At 31.6% G+C, this 24,086-nt stretch overlaps 1 protein-coding gene across 1 annotated transcript; it reads left to right on the top strand.

Moving 5' to 3' along the window:
• The first annotated feature begins 7,346 nt into the window (after nucleotides 1–7,346).
• On the top strand, nucleotides 7,347–22,359 carry LOC132735247 (uncharacterized). The gene is made up of 6 exons (XM_060722183.1): nucleotides 7,347–7,842; nucleotides 11,526–11,610; nucleotides 16,520–16,582; nucleotides 16,861–17,031; nucleotides 17,606–17,770; nucleotides 20,150–22,359. The coding sequence occupies exons 1-6, from the start codon at nucleotides 7,513–7,515 to the stop codon at nucleotides 20,392–20,394; spliced, it is 1,059 nt and encodes a 352-aa protein (XP_060578166.1). The 5' UTR covers nucleotides 7,347–7,512; the 3' UTR covers nucleotides 20,395–22,359.
• The last annotated feature ends 1,727 nt before the right edge of the window (nucleotides 22,360–24,086 follow it).

The raw sequence follows: 24,086 nt of genomic DNA, 5'->3' as shown, positions 1-24,086 counted from the left end.
CCGAGGAGTGTTTATCTAAGCGGAATTTGGATGTCATTGACATTATATATTCGCATCTTAAATTTGAAATGTGTTTAAAGGTTAAACATGCATTACTAAACTAAGGTTTGTTTCAAAGGGACTTCAAAGTAGGAGTATGTTAAATACTCGTCACCAGAAGTATGTAGCGCAAAATTTGAAATTTTCCGTCAATTAAGTACCGAAATGTAAACAAAATAGTATTTTGACCTCCATACATGAACAATGAATCACTATAATTGTGCTAATTGCCTTAAATCAGCAGAAGCGAGATATGATTCATGGCCTTGTATTCATGTGTAACTTTTTGGAAGTTATAAGAAGTCAAAATAATAATGAGTGTCTCTTGTATTTTGTGGAAGTATCGTATGGCAAAGGCTTCCAAGGTCCAGAAAATATTCGCGGCAGATACTAAAATATATCTTATGTTGTATGAACAAAATAATCTTGAAAAATAAAATCTTAAAATTAATGTGTTTGTGCTTTGCTTTTCTGTTGTACTTTTGTTGATTTTTAGCACAATTTTCTTAACAGTTGCTATTTTTACGCAGGAAATTATAACAACACTATGTAACTTTTAATAACTGCCATATGGCACTTGACACCTACTGTTATGAAGTATGAAAACCTGGAAGAGACTTAAGTTTTTTTACGTTGATTTTATCTCCTCCATCCTGTCTACTGATTGTCTTGCCGTTTTAACTAAGTATGTAATCTGTTGTGTAGTTTTTTAAACTATCAATGATATTGACAGTTATAGAAAATGTGATTCCCTGAAAGTACACCATTGTTAAATGAAATCTCGTTTCAAGATGTAATGATTTGCAGCTGATACTGTTGGAACTTCTCGGCGTTTGACCTATCATGACTTATATGCCTAGCTCCAGCAATAATATCCGCTTACAGTTCTACTGAGTGTACCCATGTAGCTGTTTACAGACATGCATTTTAAAATAAAGGAAAATAGTACAATAATCAATCATGACAGCTTTGTGATCTGTGTATGGTTTAGTAGTATAAGCCATAAAGAGGCAACAGAAAGAAGTTTATGACAGGACCACATTTGTCGCTAGTGTATCTATATATAAGGAAACATTATGACAGAAAAACTGCATTAGGATAAGGTAACATTTCCAAGTCCGCTAGGTTAAGACCAATTAAATGTATGGACTAACGTGATTTAATTACCAATTACCTGATTTCAATTAAAAAAACGCTTGAGTAATTAAAATTGTCGTAAAAATGTTTCACTTTCAGCATATGATAGAAGGGGGCGGACGCCGGACAAGTTGGCTGGCTAATATCAACAAAACCACTTTAACCACTTATCTCTAAATATTTGGCTTGTTGCTCACCCGCAGTGTAAAACGACACAATGGTCGTCAGTAACGCCATTATTTGAACAATACTGATAAAATGCTTTTTGGGCAAATATTGATACCCAGAGAGACAATGCTACAGTATAATAGATGCATTGATATTTCGAAAAAGCAAATAAAACTAAAATTAGACTTATTTGTTCCCCTATTTAATAATCCATTTTACCGTTCCGATGCGTTGTACATAGGACAATAAGTCACTTTTTTGAAACAACTATTCAGAGGGAAACCTAAAATTGAAAATTATTGAATATTTTAATTGAATGAAATTGATTGATAAAAAATTGATGACAAAGAAATTTGTAAATGATCTTCTTTCAAATCATCAAATTATAAATGAAAATTATTAAATAAATTAAACAAAAAATAAATAAATAAATAAATAAATAAATAAATAAATGAATGAATGAATGAATGAATGAATGAATGAATGAATGAATGAATAAATAAATAAATAAATAAATAAATAAATAAATAAATAAATCGAATTCAGTCTTTAACAAGAGGTCTACAAGAATTGTAAAAGATTTCGCTACTGGATCCTCGTCAGTATATTCAACCTTATTTACCACATTGGTTTCATCCAAAACGGAAGACGGACAAAATCCCGCACGTCAATGCCCCACACCTCAAAATTTCATAGAGTGGACAAAACCCCACACATGAATTTTATAGAGTGGACAAAACCCTACACGTTTGATTTTATAGAGGGGTCATAACTCTGTGTTTCCAAAAACATATCCTCTCCGGTCTTTAAATACTCTATTTTTCCAAAAACATATCATCTCCGGTCTTTAACAACTCTATGTTTCAAAAAACAAATTCTCTCCGGTCTTTAAAAACTCTATGTTTCCAAAAACATATCCTATCCGGTCTTTAAATACTCTGTGTTTCCAAAAACATATCCTCTCTCAGTTGTTTTCCCTTTTTCCTCGTAGCTTTAAAATGCGACTTATCAAGCTAAAACTTTTTCATCGCCCCGTGATTAGATCGTAGACTTTTACAATGTTGTTCAGAATGGTATTGATTTAGATAACAAACATATTTGTACAGATCAACACTGTGATTGTTTACCTGGTAAAATTTTTCCTTCATTGCAGCATCTCGATAGAATCTCTCATTTTTTTACAACTTTAAACGCATTGTATATAGATGTATAATAGTAAAACTCTCATGTTATGACAATATAGATTTCTTGTTGTTATTGTCATCATTTTAAGTATTGATCGCCATCATGTAAAGAATTCATTGCCATCGTGTAAAGAATTCATTGCCATCATCATAAGTATTAATTGCTATCATCTAAAGTAATTATTGCCATCATCTAAATATTGCAATCATGTAAAGAATTTATTGCCATCATCTTCAAAAATGTATTGCCCTCATCATAAGTATTTATTGCTATCATTTAAAGTAATTATTGTCATTATCTAAATATTGCCATCATGTGAAGAATTTATTGCCATCATCTTAAGTATTTATTGCCATCATCTTAAGTTTCTATTGCCATCATCTAAAGTATTTATTGTCATTATCTAAAGTATTTATTGCCATCATCTACAATTGCCATCATTTAAAGTATTTATTTCCATCCTCTAAAGTATACATTGCCATCATCTTAAATATTTATTGCTATCATCTAAAGTATTGATTTCCATCATCTAAAATTTCCACCATCAAAAGTTTGTATTGCCTTCATCTAAAATATTTATTGCCATCATCTCAAGTATTTATTGCCATCATCTAAAGTTTTTATTGCCATCATCTTAAGTATTTATTGCCATCACCTAAACAGAGAGTAAAGGATATTTAGGACGGAATCTACAATCTGAATATTTTTCATGCTGCAGCAATGGTGGAAAAGAGCATATACAATATCTGAAAAGTTGATTGTTCTTATTATTTTTTTTAATACTGATATACCGTGAATATCTTTAAATCAAAACATAATTAAATTAATTACCCAAAGGCATTATCATTATGTTATAAACACTACTTTACTTATTTAATAATTCTCTTAAATCATATTGTAGTTCCGCATATGGAATTTTATAATGAAATATGGCCTGTGCAATGTTCCAAAAGATAGCTTTGTCCTTTGTAATGAAGTAAACATTAATTTGTTTCTGAGACGAAGTGTGCCTTTAATTAAAAACATGAATAATTCATTTAAATCGTTATTATTGCCAGAAGTTCTGAGGACAGATATACTTGGTTTTTTAACAATCCATTAATTTTTCTCGATTGACAACCATACGATATTGTTTGATTGTTTGACTTCAATATATCTTTTCAACCATCTGAATACTATAGTAAAAAAGGTAATTGTATTACACTTACATACAAATGTGTTTTTAGGTAGAACGCGACACTTTGCGAACTATCGAGCAGGGTCTTGAAAATTGGCATGCAAAATTATGACCATATTTCTGATTAGATTCTGTTATTTTTATTCCAATAGAATCAGCTAATTTTTGTTCACACGACGTCAAAGTTGACCGTCAAAGCCCGTTTTTTGATCATTACGTTGCGTATCCAAGGCTATTACATACATAATTATATATTATAAAAATCACCAATTTTATTAATTGTATTGATAGGAAAAGCACTATTATTCTGTGGCAAGATATCAGTCAGGTGTAAGACCAACTCACGAACTCCCTACCCCCCCCCCCCCCCCTCGGGTTCGGTTGGTTAGGCTTTATGTCACACCAGAACAGTTTATATGGCGACTGCCCAGCTTTACTAATGTAGAGAGGTCTTAGATGACCCTCAGTGCTTTATTTTAAGGCACCTGCGGTCACCTTAGTAGAACCACCGACGTCTGTACATTGGACTGGTAGCTTCCTCACATAAAATAATTTAATTGCAAGAAATACGTTATGAGTATTTTATTACAACTTTCCAATACTTAAATAATAAAATGCTCTTTATTTGCATTTTTGGTAAGTTGCACCGAATGTAAAGCTTTTTTTGGTACTTTCAACGAAATGCAATATACTATTTTAAATATTATTCAAATGAATATAAATTATATGTTCTTCGGTATTAAGCAGACTAGTAGTTACAATAGATTTAATTAACTCATGAAACAAATGTATGTACGCATCTGCAGCTAGTGTTTTTCACCAAAACAAAAATTACGTATAGTTTTTACAGACATTATACTTAGAATTGAAGCATTTTTTTACGATAAATCATAAGGACATGCTTTACATTCATGTTTTTAAAGGCACATTATGCTTCAGAAATCAATAACTTTCTCATTCTTTGGAAAGGTCAAATAAGTGTTCAATAGTGTTTTAAAAATGAATTTAGAGCATTTAAGATGTTAAACAACTTAAGAGAGTAGCAAAGAATGTACAGTAATATGTTGTAAAGGTAGCAAAATGTAAAGCAATAGTATTTTGACTTCTATACGAACTAATGAATTACTATAATTTTATCACTTACCAAGGAGAAAAGAAGCAAAAGATAGTCAGTCTTTATGGCCAAAGTGTAACTTATTTGGAAAAGGAAACAAGATAAGTAAAATACAATTTCGAAACATAAAAATGATAGCATTTCTGAAGCTTAATGGGTCTATCTAATGTAGTCAAAGCCTGGGTGTACGACAACAATCACGCCGCTTTCTGTATCTAATGTAGTCAAACCCTAGGTGTACGACAACAATACGTTGCTTTCTGTATCTAATGTAGTCGAAGCCTAGGTGTACGACAACAATCACGCCGCTTTCTGTATCTAATGTAGTCAAAGCCTAGGTGTACGACAACAATTTCGTTGCTTTCTGTATCTAATGTAGTCAAGTCCTAGGTGTACGACAACAATCACGCCGCTTTCTGTATCTAATGTAGTCAAAGCCTTGGTGTACGACAACAATCACGCCGCTTTCTGTATCTAATGTAGTCAAAGCCTAGGTGTGCGACAAAAATCACGTTGCTATCTGTATCTAATGTAGTCAAAGCCTAGGTGTACGACAACAATTACGTTGCTTTCTGTATCTAATGTAGTCAAAAGCCTTGGTGTACGACAACAATCACGCCGCTTTCTGTATCTAATGTAGTCAAAGCCTAGGTGTGCGACAAAAATCGCGCCGCTTTCTGTACCTAATGTAGTCAAAGCATAGGTGTACAACAACAATCGCGCAGTTATCTGCATCTAATGTAGTCAAATCCTAGGTGTTCGACAACAATCACGCAGCTATTTGCATCTAATGTAGTCAAAGCCTAGGTGTACGACAACAGTCACGTTGCATTCTGTATCTAATGTAGTCAAAGCCTAGGTGTACGACAACAGTCACATTGCTATCTGTATCTAATGTAGTCAAAGCCTAGGTATACGACAACAATCACGTTGCTATCTGTATCTAATGTAGTCAAAGCCTAGGTGTACGACAATAGTCACGCTGCTTTCTGTATCTTATGTAGTCAAAGCCTAGGTGTACGACAATAGTCACGCTGCTTTCTGTATCTTATGTAGTCAAAGCCTGGGTGTACGACAACAGTCACGCAACTATCTGCATATAATGTAGTCAAAAGTCTAGGTGTATTTTTATAGATATGTTCTTTATAGAACAAATTTATAGAACAAAAAGCCTTGGAAAGTGCGTTGGATAATTAAAAATGTCTGTTTTTAACGTGAAATTGATCTATTATTGTCAGACAATATCAATAAGACTGGTGTAGAGTGCAAATCTTTTGTCAATTATGATGAAATCAATTTAATTTGTTGATAGCGTTTCTGGCGATAATGATTATATTCATGAATTATTCAAGTTGTAATTTAATGAACGATGAAAACAGCATTGGAACATTGAGCTTACCTTTTAAATATCTATGATTTATTTAAATGATTTCATGTTGATATGCCATAGGTCCAATTTATTTTCAAGAATTTTTTTTTAAAGTTTTATAACTGTCCTCTTCATAAACGGAAAATTTTTGTGAAATTGTGTTAAAGGCACATCAAGTCTAGAAATGATTTTTCTTTTTTCTAAGGGCAAACATATTCAAACTTTAAGAAATTGTGTTAAAAGCACGCCAAGCCTCAGAAATAAATACATATTCCATTATAATAATATAATAATTGATTTAAAACACCACACTCGATGCATACTACTGCTGAATGGGAAATTATTTGAGCCGCGTCACGACAAAACCAATATAATGGGTTTGCGACCAGCATGGATCCAGACCAGCCTGCGCATCCGTGCAGTCTGATCAGGATCCATGCTGTTCGCTGACCAATCCTATTACAAGTAGAGAAACTGATAGCGAACAGCATTGATCCTGATCAGACTGCACGGATGCGCAGGCTGGTCTGGATCCATGCTGGTCGCAAACCCATTATGTTGGTTTTTTTCATGGCGCGGCTCATTCGTGACATAGTTAGCTAAATGTAAACAATTTATGCCAAAACAATATAATTAATCATTTAAAGTGTACTTATTGCGGAAAAAGAAAAATATACATAAGGCTTTTTTTTTATACCACATGTATTACAAAACTGAAGAAGTGCTGTTTCTAAAGGGACTGAACTGATTTGTTTGTTTGTTTGTTTTTGTTTTTTTTGTTGTTTTTTTTTGGGGGGGGAGGGGGGGGGGGCATGACGGGACTAGAAATATTTTCCCGAGATTTGTAAACTCCATGAAGCTATCCTTAAAAATTTATTTTAGAATGGTAAGAACTATCCTTTACATTTTATTTCAGAACAACAAATGAGATTCACCGTTTGCAATTCATTTTAAATAAGTCATAGTTACTGAATCGTTTCGGGGATAAAATGTATTTTATTTACATATTCATGGAATTTTTCCCATTCTTTCTGATCTTTGTCTGTAAAAAGATTAAAAACATAAACCCGGTACCCGAATGATAAGGTTAAAAGGAATTAATTGATTTTAGAGATTAGCAAACAACAAGAGTTATTACGGAATAATTCTGATTTTATTGTTCATGCGTTATATTACGGAAGGTTTCGTATTAATAAAATATTTATTTGGTACGGAATTGGAGCGTAAGAATCAGTTAATGTGATGAGTCGCGTTATAAACTTCTCGCGAAGTAGCAGACACTATAGGAATAAATGATTTAAATTTATTTTAAGTAATAAAAACATGCCGGGAGATATTGCCAGTTCGTTAGTTGTTTTGTTGATTGGTTACTTGAAGGTGGTCGCTAGTGAAAATTTGGGAACGTGTAATCCGTTTCAGTTAAAACGAGAGCATCTGAATATTCGTCTTAAAGAGCACATGATTCACGAGACAACAACTGACCACCATAATTGTGCAAGATTTTGTTTCTACCTGACGGCTTGTAAATCTTTTGATTATGACAGACAGACGAACGCTTGCAAACTGAATGATGCTGACAGTACGGATGTACAAACGACAGAGTTTGAGACCAGTGTACACTCAATCTATTCCGATATCACCGGGTGGCCACAGGTTTGTTTTCCTAGTTTTTATTCCTAGAAAAACAATTGATATGTCAAGATTCCAGTCAAGCCGAATCTGCAATTCAAATAATTGAATTTAAATTTCAGAAGCTATACTAATAAATCTACCCATTCTTTCTTTTTACTTTTGATGTAGACATGAATATAAGGGCAAATGTGTTTTCTTGGTTTGTTGACAAATCAGGCGAAGAACAGATTAGAACAGAACAAAACATTAATTTTATTTACAGTTAACTTTTTTAGAAATGAAACACAGCCAGTTAGCTTATCGCCCATAAAGTCTAATAGAATTATTAGTATTGCTATAAAATACGGTAACAGGCAAGTGAGTAACAATCATAAAAGATTCAAGTATCTATAAAATAATCTGGCTAATTGCCAAGTATTTTACATCAAAAGCTAAAATGAGCAATAACATGTTTTGTTATATTTTCACAAATTTATACCTATCACATATTAATATGGAATGAAATTCATCATCATCGTCGCCTATTTCACACACCTTACACACTCCCTATTTTGTCACTGTATTCTGTCATTCTAATATCAACCAGTCTGTATTTCCTTGACAATACCGTGCTAGAATATTCATAAGATTAAAACATGGGCGAGATAATCGTAGATTTCTTTCACAATACAAGGTTTTACCCCGCCCCCTACGTAGCACTGTATTACTAAAAAACTTAGCAACCAAATAACACACATAGAGTATTTTCAGTGATGTCGAAATTATTCAACATGAAATCATATTCCTTAGTACTTCATTAAAATTTCTTTTGTCAAGTTAATTGTCCGTTGTCTTTAAAGCAGCACGCCTCCAAATTCATGTTATTTTTCATGAAAATTTTAAATATGTATTTGAGCGTAAAATATTGTGAGGTGAACAAGAATAGTAATTTACATACTGCAAGTGGCACTTACAATCCAAGAAAATTACCAAAAAGTGGTCAATATATGCAAAAACAGCCCTTACTGCGTTAGTAACGCAGTAGAAATATGGTGATAAAACACTGCAAAATCGGTTTTAAACCGCACATTTACGTAAAATATACCTTGGATCTTGAATATTTTACCTTTCTTAAAATAGTAGTATATTTTTCTCAATATTATTTTTCATGAAATAGTGTGGCTCATCTGGAGGCGTGCAGCTTTAAAGACATTTGATAACTGGACCATGTTAAGCCATATCTAATCACATTATCTTATTTTACATTGAAACAATTGGCGGGTAGCATATATTGGTAATCATGTAAATAATATTGTATTCCAGTAAACAGAACATTAGAACCGAACTGATTGATTATGATAAAAGAATCTATTTATTCAGATCGGTCGATTTATTTGATTGAAGGGTCAATGCATATTTATTTTGCATTAACAAATGCAGATGCACAATGTCTCATTTAAAGCCCGAGCGAGGAATAAGAAATACTGATAACGAAACGCGGTGTTACCTATATAGAAGTTTATTTAAGTGGAGCGACAGTTTGCCGGGCGTGTATAAGGAAGCCATGGCGTATACTATGCTTTACACGTGTCTTTAGGCAGTTATGTTTTGATAATGAATTTAAACTACCAGGGCCGTTTTTTTTAAATGGGGCCCTGAGTCACGCATATTAAAAAAGTGCAACAATGGCGCGAGCCCTTTAATGCATGTATATAAGATGCTACAATTATTTCGATAGCGCTAGATAAAATGCAAATAGTGGTCTTCTATTACTTCTAAAGATATTGTATGACTGGAAAAATCTAATCGATTTTGAGTTTAAAACTTGCAGTCATTTCCAACTGATGCATCAACAGAAACATTAAGTGCTTTAGATGCCGCTCCCATTGACGCTTTCATCGAACATTGACAATTGCAATTCCTTTGTCAACTATGTAGACTCCCTGATGTGTATCTTGCTGAACATGTTTTCAACAATCGTTTTGTGTGCTACAATAATTATGATAAAATATGATAACCAGGCTTATGGATAAAGTTTTGTAACTTATGAATATTATAGCACGGTAAATGTTTTAAGTGTGAACGGCTGACTGAAGACATATTGCAACACTTGATTTATTTATGTAAATTTAACATGCAAATTCTTGAACATTTGTTGAATTCGATAATAGAAATTCGTGGTCACAGTGAATACACGTCGTTCGTTCTGATTACTCCGTCTGAACAGATTGATTTTCTGTTATAATTGATGGGGGCATGTTTAAACATGTACAGTATACTATATTTATTTGCAAATTGTTGATTTCGTAAGACATAGTAAAAATGTATTTGTTTCCTTTGAAATACTCAAATTATATTATGTAATGTAGTTCTGTATTAAATCGTAATATGTTTATGAAAAATCTAACATATTGCTCCATAACTTATATTATACCGGAAGTGTGCAGAAAAAAAATCTATTCATTTTTGTACCTAGAAATTTGTACAAGTGGACTATGTCTATTGTCATGCTTAATTGTTACAATGATGCTTTCGACCTACCATTCCGTTGATTACAACAACTTGAAGATTCTTTTGTACGAATTTGTTTTCTTGACTTATATGTTCATACATGGCAAAGTGAATTTTTACTGTTTTTATTTTTTTATGTTACATGTTTTTTTTTGCTCTTCAGTGTTGGAGGAATAAAAGATATCAATTATTGTTACGATTTGTCTTTCGTTAATGTATCCCTGCGTGGCAGTTTTTATGCAAGAGTAAAAGATCATCTATGATATCACCAAACTATCCGTATAAAAAGTCTCCTCTACTGTGTTGCTTATAAATTGTTCATCACCAAGAAGGCGTGCGTCAGAAAAGCACTATTTCCTTGACTGCTACATCGTCATTAAATGTAGAAAATATTAATGCCGTGTTCTAGCATATGTGCTTGTTACAAATGCATATGTTGATGTTTACGCATGTTAAAATATGCATGCTGAAAATCTAAAATTGAAATAAAATCAATTCAGAAAACTTATACGACACTTTAAATTTACATAGAAACATTACTGTGGCAGTAAATGTATCAAATTGATAACGAAAACGTACTTGCAGGGCACCGCGTTTAGATTTCTTACTATAACAGATTGAGTTTGATACATACGGAATTTTGCATGACTAGAGATGTATCAAAAAATTAATTATGTTCGTTTTTTTATGACAACCACACTTTATCCCTGCATATCTTGGCCACTTCCTTAAATAAGTCAGATTTATTTGTGTAATACGCTCTGAAGTATTCGGTAATCGACATAGCTAAAAATAGCATTTTCATTGAATAAAATCATATTCATCCGCGTAATTTGTGATTGTACATTTATTGACAATTCTATAAGCTAACGCTACTTTTAAACTTTAAATGCGTTGTAATTTGTCGGATACTTGTAACTTCTTTTACATCGCTAGTTTTAAAGCTGTTTTGAGAACTACTTGTTGTTAGGTTTGTCGTTAAGCGCTGTGCCAGAGATTGAATGTCAGCATTGTATTTTCTGATCTGCGATCAGAAAATACAAAAATGAAAAGATTACTGAATTAGATCGAAAAGTTATGACAGAATAATGATACAGAAACAATCAGAATCAATAATATTGATGCAAAAAATCGCTCAAACGGATGCATGTAAACAAAGGTTTGCTCAAATGTGATATAAATTCTTTCAAACGAAATAATTTGATGTTTTCCAGGGAATTGCAGGTCCCTGTGGATCCCGGCCTTGCGGCCTGAAACAGCGTTGTCTGCCAGCATACCCACCACGATGTTTAGAAATTAGTATGTATATTATAATTCAAGCTACGAATTTTTTTTTTTTATATTTACCCCTTTTTATTTTAAAATGTTATGCAGAAAATTTTTCATTTTCGTTTGCTTTTAAATATTAAAAACCAATCGTTTGATTCTTTTTTTTTCTAAAAAATACCCAATAAAAAAATTTGACAAAATTTTATATCCCTTTGGGGACCCCCACCCCTTTGCAAAAATATAATACAAACATTTTACGGGAAGCCTTTAGAAATTTAAAATTAAAAACGTAAAAATTCAAAAAATTAATTTTACAAAAACCATTTATTAATATTGTTTTAAAATTATATTTTTAAAATTTTTCATCATTTTCATTTTTTTTGGCATATTTTGTTTTCTTTTTGTTTTTCTTTAATACGCGTGATACAAAAACACAGCAACAGATTTTATAAGATTTTCATTCCTTGTAGTCATAATTATATTAAACTTATTCAAGTTTGCTTGTTTAAAATATGAACATAATATGAAAATTTCAAACTCCTTGTATTTTTTATTATTATTTATGCATTTCTTTCACTGATTTATGTTCAAAATCTAATTTGAAGCTTAATTTGATCTCTCGTGATTCTTTTATCTTAGTTTGATCTTTTTCTTTCAGCTCACAACTCATTTTTCTTGCTTATTGTTTCCCTAATTGCCTAAAAGAATACGGCGGATGCATCTTGCAATTCATTTATCTTGATTTTTGCAATTATTTCCTTTTACATTATGCGTCATAATTTGACGACACCATAAGGAAAAATATCTTACCTAAAACAATTGTAAAATCTCAAAGGAAAGATAATTACCTGAAATCAATGATTATTTATGATTAGAATTAAACTTGGAATTAAAGTGATTCTTGCGATTCGATGAATACAACTTAATAGATCATGTAATTTACACTTTTTTCTGTTTTCTTTGCTGCGTGAATCGAGTGAATCTTGTGAATTCAATTTCAAATATCTTTTTTAATATATATTTTACCCTTATTGAATGCGGCGGATGGATTTTGTGACTTGTGTTTCTTGTTTTTATTTTTATCTTTCCCTTATTTGAATGCAGCTGGGTGTATTTTGTTATTTTTTGTCTTGTTTTTATGTTTACCTTTCGTAATTATTCTGGTTGGATCAAGTAAGTTACCTTTCTTGTTTTCTTGTGTTTTTTTACTGCTTTATGAATATCTTGAATCTTGATTTTTGCAATTATTTCCTTTAACATAATGCTTCATAATTTTACGAAACCATAAGGAAAAATGTCTTACCTAAAACAATTGTAAAATCTCAAACGAAAGATAATTACTTGAAATCAATGATTATTTATGATTAGAATTAAACTTGGAATTGAAGTGATTCTTGCGATTCGATGAATACAACTTAATAGATCATGTAATTTACACTTTTTTCTGTTTTCTTTGCTGCGTGAACCGAGTGAATCTTGTGAATTCAATTTCAAATATCTTTTTTTAATATATATTTTTCCCTTATTGAATGCGGCGGATGGATTTTGTGCTTGTGTTTCTTGTTTTTATTTTTATGTTTCCCTTATTTGAATGCAGCTGGGTGTATCTTGTTATTTTTTGTCTTGTTTTAATGTCTCCCTTTCGTTATAAGGCTGGTTTGGATCAAGTAAGTTACCTTCTTGTTTCTTGTGTTTTTTACTGCTTAAATGAATATCTTGAATCATGTTTTCTTTTATTGTTGCCCTTCCCCCCTCAAAATCCCTTGTTGGAAAAAAGGGTTTTGGGGGTTTAAAATTTTACTTTTTTTTTGGAAAACACTCTTACAGAATTTTGGAAAACTTTGAACCCAGTTTGAAAAAGGGAAAAAATTAAACCCTTTTAAATACGGGAGAAAAATAAGTTTTTGGTACGAAAAAATTTGGTTTCCAATTTTGGATATTCCCTATTGAAAAACCCAAATTAAAAAAATGTTTAAATTGCAGACTTTAAACTCCAAGCCTGACTGCGTGAAATAAAAGGAAATTTGAAAAAAATTTTTTAAAAAGAAACATTTTATAATTTATGCCCCTCTTTAAGAAATTTTAGATCTTATCACTTAAAAATTCTTTTGGTTTGAATAATTGACGGAAATTTTCAAAATTTCCCCAAAATTGTATTTTTAAAAAACTGATTTAATTTTTTTCTGTTTATTATGAACTTGAACTGTTGACTTTGTTATTAAAAAATGGATACATCCCTGTAAAAAGAAAAATTGATATTTTTGAAACAATACACAATACACATTTAGAATTGAACTGTTTTAGTGTTTATAAGTCAAAATAAGCGTTTAACGTATTGATTGAATCATGGGTGATTCTAACGCTCATTGCAAGTGATGAAAATGTCTACCAACAAGACAACACAAATATTTACAAATTACAAATATATTCAACAGCTAGTAAGAATTTTAATTAAGACATTAATAAATAAAAAGTAATATTTTCACCCGAGTAGTTCCCTTCTGCTTCGTCAACAGCATTTAGCAAAATTATCCAGCCTAGTCATTTAATCTTGATTGTCCTTACCTTTGTGATATTTTCTATACCCTTGTGATATTTTCTAAATGAGATTTTTACGACAATTGTGTAGCTACCTAATTACTCACACATTAAATTCTTTAATTGAATTAAAATTTAACAACAGTTGACCGAGGAGCACAGCGCTCTATATTTCTCAAATGAAAACGAGGGATAAAAGTGGGCATATATTTTATTTAGAAAAACTTCATGACAGAATAATCTGCCTTGAAAGTAAACAATTATTTCATGCTTGAAGTGAATATCTGTGATGGGAAAAATTAGAAAATACAAAAATATACAAAATGGAGGGCATTAAGCAAGCAAACTAAAAGCTGCATATGTAACTCCTCTTTAGCAATGCATGTTATAACACAAAGTGAACACAGAGACATGTTTATAAAAAATGTACGATAAATAAACAAAAAACGTATTTCTTTTGCCAAGGCATTTAGAATTTTTTTTGGCACCATCATGGAAATTACGAAACAAAAAGTGTATTACATAGTGCTAATAACTTGCATTTTTGCTTAATCTCAAATAAATACATGTAAATTCATAACGTTACTTGCAAGACGATATTTTTAGATTTTACTGAAAACTGTTTTCTGCTATGTATAACACAATTGTCACTCTGTCGTTTTTAGGTTAATGTTCAAATGCAAATATATCAGTTTCTAAGTCGAAGTTTGGAAAACAAATTTCATTTCATTCTGAATAAAACTAACCAATGGAACATATTTCAAGTTGATTTTAAGAAAAAGGGGCTTTAGTGTGAATATCTTTGCCTCAAAAGATAAACTAGGACAAAAAGACAAAGAAAACGGTCCTTCTAATCTGGTGACATATTTTGATAATGAACAAATAAAATAGGGCAAAAAGACAAAGAAAATGGCCGTTCTACTCTGGTGACATATTTTGATAATGAACAAATAAACTAGGGCAAAGGTCAGAGAAAATGGCCGTTCTATTCTTGCGACATATTTTGATAATGAACAAATAAACTACGACAAAAAGACAAAGAAAAGGGCACTGAAGATGAAAATGACAGGTAGACTCATCAAACTGCATACACATGTAAAGTTTCTAATAAAATAGGCTTGTTAATTTTTTTTAGTTAATGGCCATCAATAAACACTACCAACAAGGTTATCTTATGCCGACGCCAACATCGATGTCGTCGAAAAAGTATTGACAATAGCTCCGCTAAATCATGAAAAATGGAGCTTAAATCATTACGTGGTATTTAAAGTAATGAGAATATTCATGTTTATATTTTTCAGATTAAATGAACGGCACAAGCGCAAAATGCTAAACCTAATAGAAATAGCATATGAGAAATATGTTTTGTAACACTTTGTTGCGCTTTCTTTTATGTGCGTTAATAAAGTAGACAATATGTGCCCAATATCTATCCATAGAAGGACATTAGAATTAAGTAACAACCTTATCATACACACATAAATATCTTAATAGTTTGTCAGTTAAAGCTTTAAGCTATTTCATTATTTACAATACGATTGATAAGGTATAAAGAAAGTAAGTCAAAAGAGAGCAGCGGATAGTAAAAGACCATTTAAGCGCAGCAAAATACAATCAGTTCCAGGTTATTAAGTTCCAATACATAAAAAAAGAAAATAATCAGAAAAGGCTTTTAGAAAGTCATTCAGCAACCCCGCCTCATCGATCGAGTAATTTTTAAGACCCTTTAGTTTTTACAGCGTTTGCAGATCTTTCGAATGCAATTTAAATTTCCCCCAATTAACCATCTTGTAATTTGTGACAAAATAATGCAAACACATTATAAATGTTTGTATATAAGCCGTTTAAATTCTGTTAAGATAGCACTGACAACTTTTTATTCCCGTTTCCGGAAGAATGTGATATAGTTGAAAATGTTGAATACTAAATATTTGCTAAAATTTTGATGTATAGATGATATCAATAAAAGCTAAATGACCGAATGAGCATTTGAGTTTGTTATTGATATTGAATCATAAAAATAATAGGTGGAAACAAAAATCATTTAATATCTTAATAAACATATTTTAAAACCGATACTTTCTTTCAAAACATATCTACGCTGAAGCATAACAATTAATATTTCAATTTAAAGCAATCCATCTTGTGTCAGTAGAGAAGACTTATAAGTAATACCGATGAAAAGTAAGTCATTCCAACAAATAATCAAGGTAAAAAGCCATCAAGTAATTCCAAGAATAGGCATGAGTAAAGAAAGACAATTAGAACATTTGAAAGTATACAGTTTCACGGATTACTGACATTTTGATAATGTTTAACACTTTAACCGTATTTTTAAATAACATTTCCACGTTTTAAAATGGTCAGCATTTTGTTCATGAACACTAAACTTCCTTTACAGATACGTCTACAGTTCAATGTCACATTCAAGGTGTATGGGAAGAGAAGGCATGCACCCCTAAAGGTAGGAGGCGTTCAATATTTTTTTAAAAATTGTATCATTATCATTTTGATACAAAATAATCTCTTGTTAAAATTTTGGTGTTGTTTAAAAAAAAAGGAGAACATAAAAAACACTATAAAACCCAAGATTTTTATAGATTCTAATTGGTTATTCTGCCTTATTTCTCTTTTTTTTGTGTGACCACCACTGAAACCGATGGAATAGTTCAAATAAAATCGAGCCTGCAACATTAACATTTTTGTCCGAAGAACCTTTCAACCAGTTTCTTTTTATTTCAGATTGTGGTCAACCTACGACAGAAAATGGATTTGCAACATTGCTGGACTCGTCTAATACAACATATATGGCACTAGCTACTGTCACGTGTAACGAAGGATACGAGACGAACACATTACATGTCAAGTGTCAGTCAGATGCAACCTGGTCAGCAGGAAATTGCGCAAAAATTAGTATGACTTTACCTTAACTTTAAATAATTTTTTAATGATTATTTACATTAGGCTGACTTTTTGATTAGCCCATACAGGTTCTTTTGAATCATACATCATATACTAGTAGAAGTACATTATACTAATGTGGTAATGGGTAAATAAATCATTTTCATACAATACTATATTTTAAAAAGGTTAGATTAGTTTATACAGATTTATTTTAGTTCGATTGTGTAGGAAGCTATAAATTTATAGACACACTATTGAATTCGTTCCTGGAACTATCAATACGAACAATTGAGTGTAAAGTTTCTTGCTCAAGGAAACAACGACTTGCCCCTGACGGGGTTTGAACTCACGCGACCAGTGCGCATTTGTTTAATAGTGCGACTCTTTAACCTTGTCGCCACTTTTAACCACTACACCAAGCTGCCTCTTGAAAGATTGAATCTACCACTTATTTAAAGTTTGGCGAGCTTATTTAATTTGTCTGGTGTTTGCTTTTGTTGTACCAAAGATTTTGTTATTCAGCAATTGATGTGCTGTAGGAGATAATGCTAATTCGTATACAGACATCACAATGTCTTTTCAGGTTGCGGTTCATTACCAAGTATAGCAAATGGTGTCGCGACTCTTTCTCTACCAGGATCAAATCTATATCTAGATACTGCTACACTGGAGTGTAATTACGGGTATACCGCTACTCCAGCCACGTTTAAATGTTTGTCGTCAAAGTCATGGGAATACTCGCATTGTGGTAAGATCTTTTATTTGATCAATCGAGGTCATGTTCTGTTATCAAAATGACGATTAGCAGATGATGTCCTACTTGAACGAGATGATCATTTAACATCAATTTTGTTTTAATGTACAATATGAAATGACATAATGCAGTTGTGCTTGTCCGGACATGTGAATATCGCTTACTATTATGTATATAAGCCTGATGAACAGGTTATACAAAAAGCTGGAAAAAGGAATGATCATTATGAAGCAATGAAAACAATATTGTATAAAAATGGTCGACTCGTTATTGTTTAGAGATTGAAATATAAAATAATACGTTAGACAAATAAAGAAAATGTTTTTGAGAACAGCATATATTAAGATGTGACACAGATTGATTAAAAGAGCCAGAGCTAATTCACATGATATTTATAACTTTCTTCCTTTAAAAATGTTTATTTTACTATCATTTAAGAAAAGAGCTTTCATCAATGCCTTTCCAAATTCAATCTCATTCCCTTGGGTGACATGTTTGCAAAAAGTAACAGGGCATCAACAAATTATTTCCAGTACTAATGGCGTGCAAATTCGATTAATCAAACCAAAGATAAACTGCTACTTACTACCTGACTTATGCCACGGAAGCGGTCTACAAAGCGGAAGAGTGTAGGAGGGTGTTTTTTGAGAGCCTTCAGTATGGTTTTATGTCTGACACCCTTTATCAGGGCCGAACCACCTTGGTATAATGTCATAGGTTTCGTTTCTGTACATTCTAGATCTTGTCGGGCGCTGTATAGTGACCTACTTTTCAGATAAAATCATTTGTTTTGCCAATACAACAAAATAACACCACTTTCAACTGATTTCTCTCTTACTTTATTCTATCTATTCCAACTGACTTTCAAAAAAAGAATTGATGCCGAGCATCATAGGCAACGACAAAATATATTGCTATATGAAAAGTATTATCTATTGTGTACTAATAAGTACCAGTGTTCACATTATCTTGAACTTAATAAACACTAACATCAAATAAAACCATAAACTGTTGGCTGTAACTGGCTTGAGTTTTGCACTTCCATTTTGCTCATCAATTAATGGATAGACAAAAATAGTATTGTTTACTAATGAACAATGCAAATTGAGATAAGACTAAATAGACAAGTAGGCTTACCTAAATCAGCATTGACCAAGTTTACCCAAAATGTTTAGCATTTTGAGGATGAAAAAATAGTTATTAGAAAAAAACCTGACTCATTTTGTAAGGTTAGTAATAGTATATCAAATTGTTTAAGAATTCTCACTCCTGTTTACTCTCACGTGTCTATGTATCAGTGTAAGTTTCTTATAGCATTCAATAACAATCACACAATCATTTTCTTATACATTTATTCCATATAAAACTACACAAATTACTGGAAGTGAACTTCCTTAATCTTGGTCAAAGGTGAGGAAAAGTAAAAACAAGTTCGAAAATACTAATTTTTTATAAAGGCAGAAATCATTTTAAAATAAAAAATAAGCAAACACATCAAAATACAAGAAGTAATACTGTGCCCGAATAATTTTTGATGACGCCCTTGACCCTTTGAACTAGTGATTAAAGATATTGCAAAGGCAGAATACTCAGCAACCATTATTTTGAAGTATCATTGTAAAATATTTAAACCGAGACCATGACTTCATTAAACTTTTAAAGACAACATGTGTTCAAAAAACAGTGATAGACTAAAAACGCGAAAAGCAAGAATTAGTTTTGTTTAATAATCCATTATACTTCAATCCAAACCTGACCCAAATTTTTAACATAACAGTACATATAACAAAACAATAAACAATGCATAACACACACAAAAAGAATAAACAATGAAGACCATAAAAAATCTCAATCTAAGAAACATGTACGTAGAATAGTACTGTATTGTACTGTACTCAAAGTACTGTTTGTTGGACTAACCAAACTGAGATTCTTGCATACCTGTTTGCAATCATGCTTTAAAATTTGCACAAGATTACATTATTAACACGCACTAATTAACAATTCTTCATGGATCAAAAATCGGAAATGAAAAAATAATTACCTTGGCCAATTAAAAAAAGAATTCTTCTTGTTATCACATGAACTATAGAACTGCAAAGTATTTGTTTGAACTAAAATAAATAAAATAAAATAAATAAATAAAATAAAATGAATATTAACTGTTACCAATTCACTGTACTATATATGACTGATGAGATTTTATAATAAAAAAGGAAAACAGAAAAATGCTGATAAACTGATATTATGAACAACAAATTTAATCATGTGATAGAAATAGTCCTATTACCCAAAACATGACTTCAACTACTGAATGGAGATCTGATAATGTACATAATGGTATATTGATCTCAGTATTTTATTTTATTTAAGCATGTATGCCAATAAGCAGCTATCAAGGGACTCTCAGTAGCACTGTCGACGGATTTTATTGTCAGAGATGGGACTCACAATCTCCACATGGTCATACTTATACTAACGCTGCAACTTACCCAGACACATCTGTATCAGCTGCGAATAATTATTGTAGAGCTCTCGGAGAAACCTACCTTTGGTGTTACACTACCAACATAGGTAAACGATGGGACTATTGTAATAAGCCGACGTATATTTGTTAAACATTCTGTCAACTATAGGCTCTGTTCAGTGGCTTGGACTGACCTCTTGGTTCCTATTTTACAAGAGCGCTGTCAGGAGAATGTATGCACTTCCTGACACATAATATAACGATTTACGATTGCATCTCGGTTTTATTCAACATGAACGTAACGTGTTTACATGAGGAAAAAAAAATTCTTGAACATTTCAAATCAAACTACAGAAAATACAGTGTTATGTTTAGACAACCATGGTGTTCGCTACATGTAGACTTTGAAAAATCTGCAAAGCGACAACGCGCCTCTCAATTACAATTATGTTAGAAATAAAAAGTAGTACGAAGTTTCACTCACCCGATAACTTTTCTCGTTTTGTCGGACCGATAATACCTTCCTGGTTTTAATGTTAACCCGCTCACACTATTCTTCAAAGTAAAAGAAGTTATGATAATTCAAAGAATATCAACAAAGTAATATTGAACTTTCTTTTAGGGCATTATTTTTTTGCAGTTGTCGAACGGCCATTTATGGTAATTAATCTGTTTAATTAATTTGTTTATTTTGTTCTGTTTCATGATTTTATAATGTGACAATCATCTTAGACGAAAGAACATTGTTGGAAGCGCACCTGTTACGCTACGGTCATTCGAACAAATCACGTGATGATGGTACGTGAAACATAAACCATATTATTGAGTATTTAATAAAGGAGACACGATAAATCTCTTAATATAAACGGCCGATAGGTTCTTATCGAATATCTAGTTTGCCAGATTAACTAGTTTTTTTAGTCCCCTACCGGTTTATCGGAGGGGACTTTAGGTTTACCCTCCGTCCGTCTGTCTGTCAGTCCGTCCGTCCGTCCGTCAGTCAGTCCGTCCGTCCATCTGTCTGTCCGTCAGTCCGTCCGTCCACAAAACTGGATCCCGCGATAACCCAAAAAGTACTGAAAATATTTTAATGAAACTTGATATATGGATAGATGGCAGTATGGAAATTATGCACGTCTTTTTCTTTTCTTCCTATGTTGAAAATTCTGGTTGCTATGGCAACAAATAGACTGAAAATATGGCAAATTTTACACATAACCTGGATCCCGCGATACCGCAAAAAGTACTGAAAATATTTTTATGAAACTTGATATATGGATAGACGGCAGTATGGAGATTATGCAAGTTTTTTTCTTTTTTTCCTATGCTGAAAATTCTGATTGCTATGGCAACAAATAAACTGAAAATATGACAATTTTTACACATAACCTGGATCCAGTGATAACGCAAAAATTACTGAAAAAGTTTTTATGAAACTTGACATATTGGTAGATGGCAGTATGGAAATTATGCACATTCTTTTCTTATCTTCCTGTATTGAAAATTCTGGTTGCTATTGCAACAAATAGACTGAATTTCAAGATTTCTGATTCTAGTTTTTCAGTTTTTTCACTATAAGTTCTTTATTTCTTAAGGTATTTTCTTCAAACTTTAAATATAAGTTGCTAGTCATCAACCACATCATATGTGACAAAGTTTACAACTCTAGCACAAAATTTATCAGAATTACCTCCCTGGAACTTAAAATTTTCATGAAAAAACATTGTTTTTTTTTTAATAATTTCTTTTTTTCTGAACGTATCTACTTCAAACTTCATATAAATGTTTCTTATTATCACTCAACATTTGTGAGTGTTCAATACTCTAGCATTTCCAGAATTATGCCCCTTTTGAACTCGACTTTTTTTTGAGAAATTGGTAATTTTCTTCAATTATGATAGGATTTTCTTCAAACTCCCACATCATAATCATGATGACAATAATATGACAAGGTTTATAAATCTAGCATCCATATTTCCAGAATTATCTCCTCCTTAAACTTTTTATTTTTCCTATTCGTTCTTTTAACTTTCATTTACTTCAAATTCAAAATAAACATTCAATATTCATACCTTCATTACTAATTGTTCTTTGTAACACTCACATCATGTATGACATCGTTATCTCCTTATTTAAAAATTTTGCTCTAAAAATGTTATATTTTGATAACAGGGATGTTTAAAAATAACTTTAGAGTGTCCTTCAGTCTGTTTGTCTGTCTGTACATAAAAACTGTTCACTGTGATCACTTAAAATAGAAACATAAGTGAATGGCCAATGGCCCTTCAGAATGTTGCTTGGGCTCTTACCGGTAGGGGACTTATGGATTGCTTGCAATACTATGATAATTGCTTGTTTTTCCAGTTTTGTAATGGTTAAGCTCTAAGAAACGGCAATTTAGATCATATTGACTATCTTATTTCCCAGGAAACACCGCAATGGTAAAAAGAGCGTTTCGAATAATTATTTTTAAAGATCCAGTATTATATAATTAAGGTTGTTATCACAATCATATGAAATTTTATATATGAATAAAATCATGCTTTTAAAACAATTTTCCAACTTCGAAGAATATGTATAAAATATGTACTGCAAATATTTATTCACATTATATGTAATCATTAAAATATATGCATTCATTTCTTTTTGACTTAGACTTTATAGAAAATAAATGTCTAATATAATTGATACCCCCCTTTATTAACATGAAAGTAATTCGGATATATTTTTACAAATTAAGCTTTTTGGAAACTTACACATTGACAAATCTTCATTTGATTATATTTATGATATGAAAACATAAAAAATGAGTTACAGGATCTTTAATAAAGAAAAAAATGTATATTTTCATAGATATTCTTTTATGATCTTTTAAGTTGTATATGAAAAAACGACCTCATATTATCGTACATTTTCAACTATTCAGAGGTATAATCTTGGCAAGTAACGAAATATGTCTCATAATATTTTCCTACATTCAAGAAATAGCACTAGCACACAGTTTATTGATTTGTTTTTGCTAGAAAACAGCTTTTGGCACTGTCAGTGTACAGAACTGTTACAACCAATACTCTGAAGTTAATTCTTTTCATTGATTTAGTGAAAAGATTTGTTTAGCCATTTGGTTACCAGCAAGAATCAGTACCAGGGTAAACATGAACTTATGTTATTGTTTGTATCCGTAGATATTGTAAATAATTATATGCTTGGTTAATTTATAAAAAGGAAACAATTGAACACATTTAGTACGCTATAGCCATGTAAGATACGCCTTTACGTTTGATTTGCCTCAAAATATGCCGCAGTATTATGATTAATTTTAGACTTGAAATTTGCTTGACGTGTGTTTCTATATGAACTCTTAATCATTTAACATTTTGCTTCAAAACCTGTCGTGTAGTTCATGTTTAGGCCTGTGTTTATTCACTTTAGGAGGGGGGGGGGGTGGAGGGGTTACACTTCTTGAACATCATACATGGGCTACACACGGTCATACAATTAGAATTTTCTGTCATCAAATAATTAAATTTGACCTGTGCTTATTAGACAATGTAATATAAATTACAGCTATGTACATGACAAACGAAAGGCAATTTTCGTTTAGATACTTATGATTGTTAATTAGTAATGTAAGGGCATCTTGGTATTGAAAGTTCATCAAGAGTTTGGGCAAGTCTATCAGTATACTTAATATTGTTATATAGCCCAATTGATCATCGTAATCTTATGTAAGTGATTTGGCAAAATAAAATTTACATATTATTTATTGTTTTGTTGTAAATATATGTGTGATTTTTATAATTAAGTGTGGATAGTTAAACAAAACAAATGGCACCCGTGCAC

Source organism: Ruditapes philippinarum, unplaced genomic scaffold (assembly GCF_026571515.1).
Source record: "Ruditapes philippinarum isolate M1 unplaced genomic scaffold, ASM2657151v2 ctg538_1_1_1_1, whole genome shotgun sequence".
NCBI lineage: Eukaryota > Metazoa > Mollusca > Bivalvia > Venerida > Veneridae > Ruditapes > Ruditapes philippinarum.
This window is presented reverse-complemented; position numbering and strand designations above follow the sequence as displayed.

Excerpts from the sequence above, each read along its gene's own strand:
- LOC132735247 (XM_060722183.1), top strand. The coding sequence starts at position 7,513 with ATGCCGGGAGATATTGCCAGTTCGTTAGTTGTTTTGTTGATTGGTTAC. Across the intron at positions 7,843-11,525 it reads ATATCACCGGGTGGCCACAG|GGAATTGCAGGTCCCTGTGG; the intron begins GTTTGTTTTCCT and ends GATGTTTTCCAG. Across the intron at positions 16,583-16,860 it reads GAAGGCATGCACCCCTAAAG|ATTGTGGTCAACCTACGACA; the intron begins GTAGGAGGCGTT and ends TTTTTATTTCAG.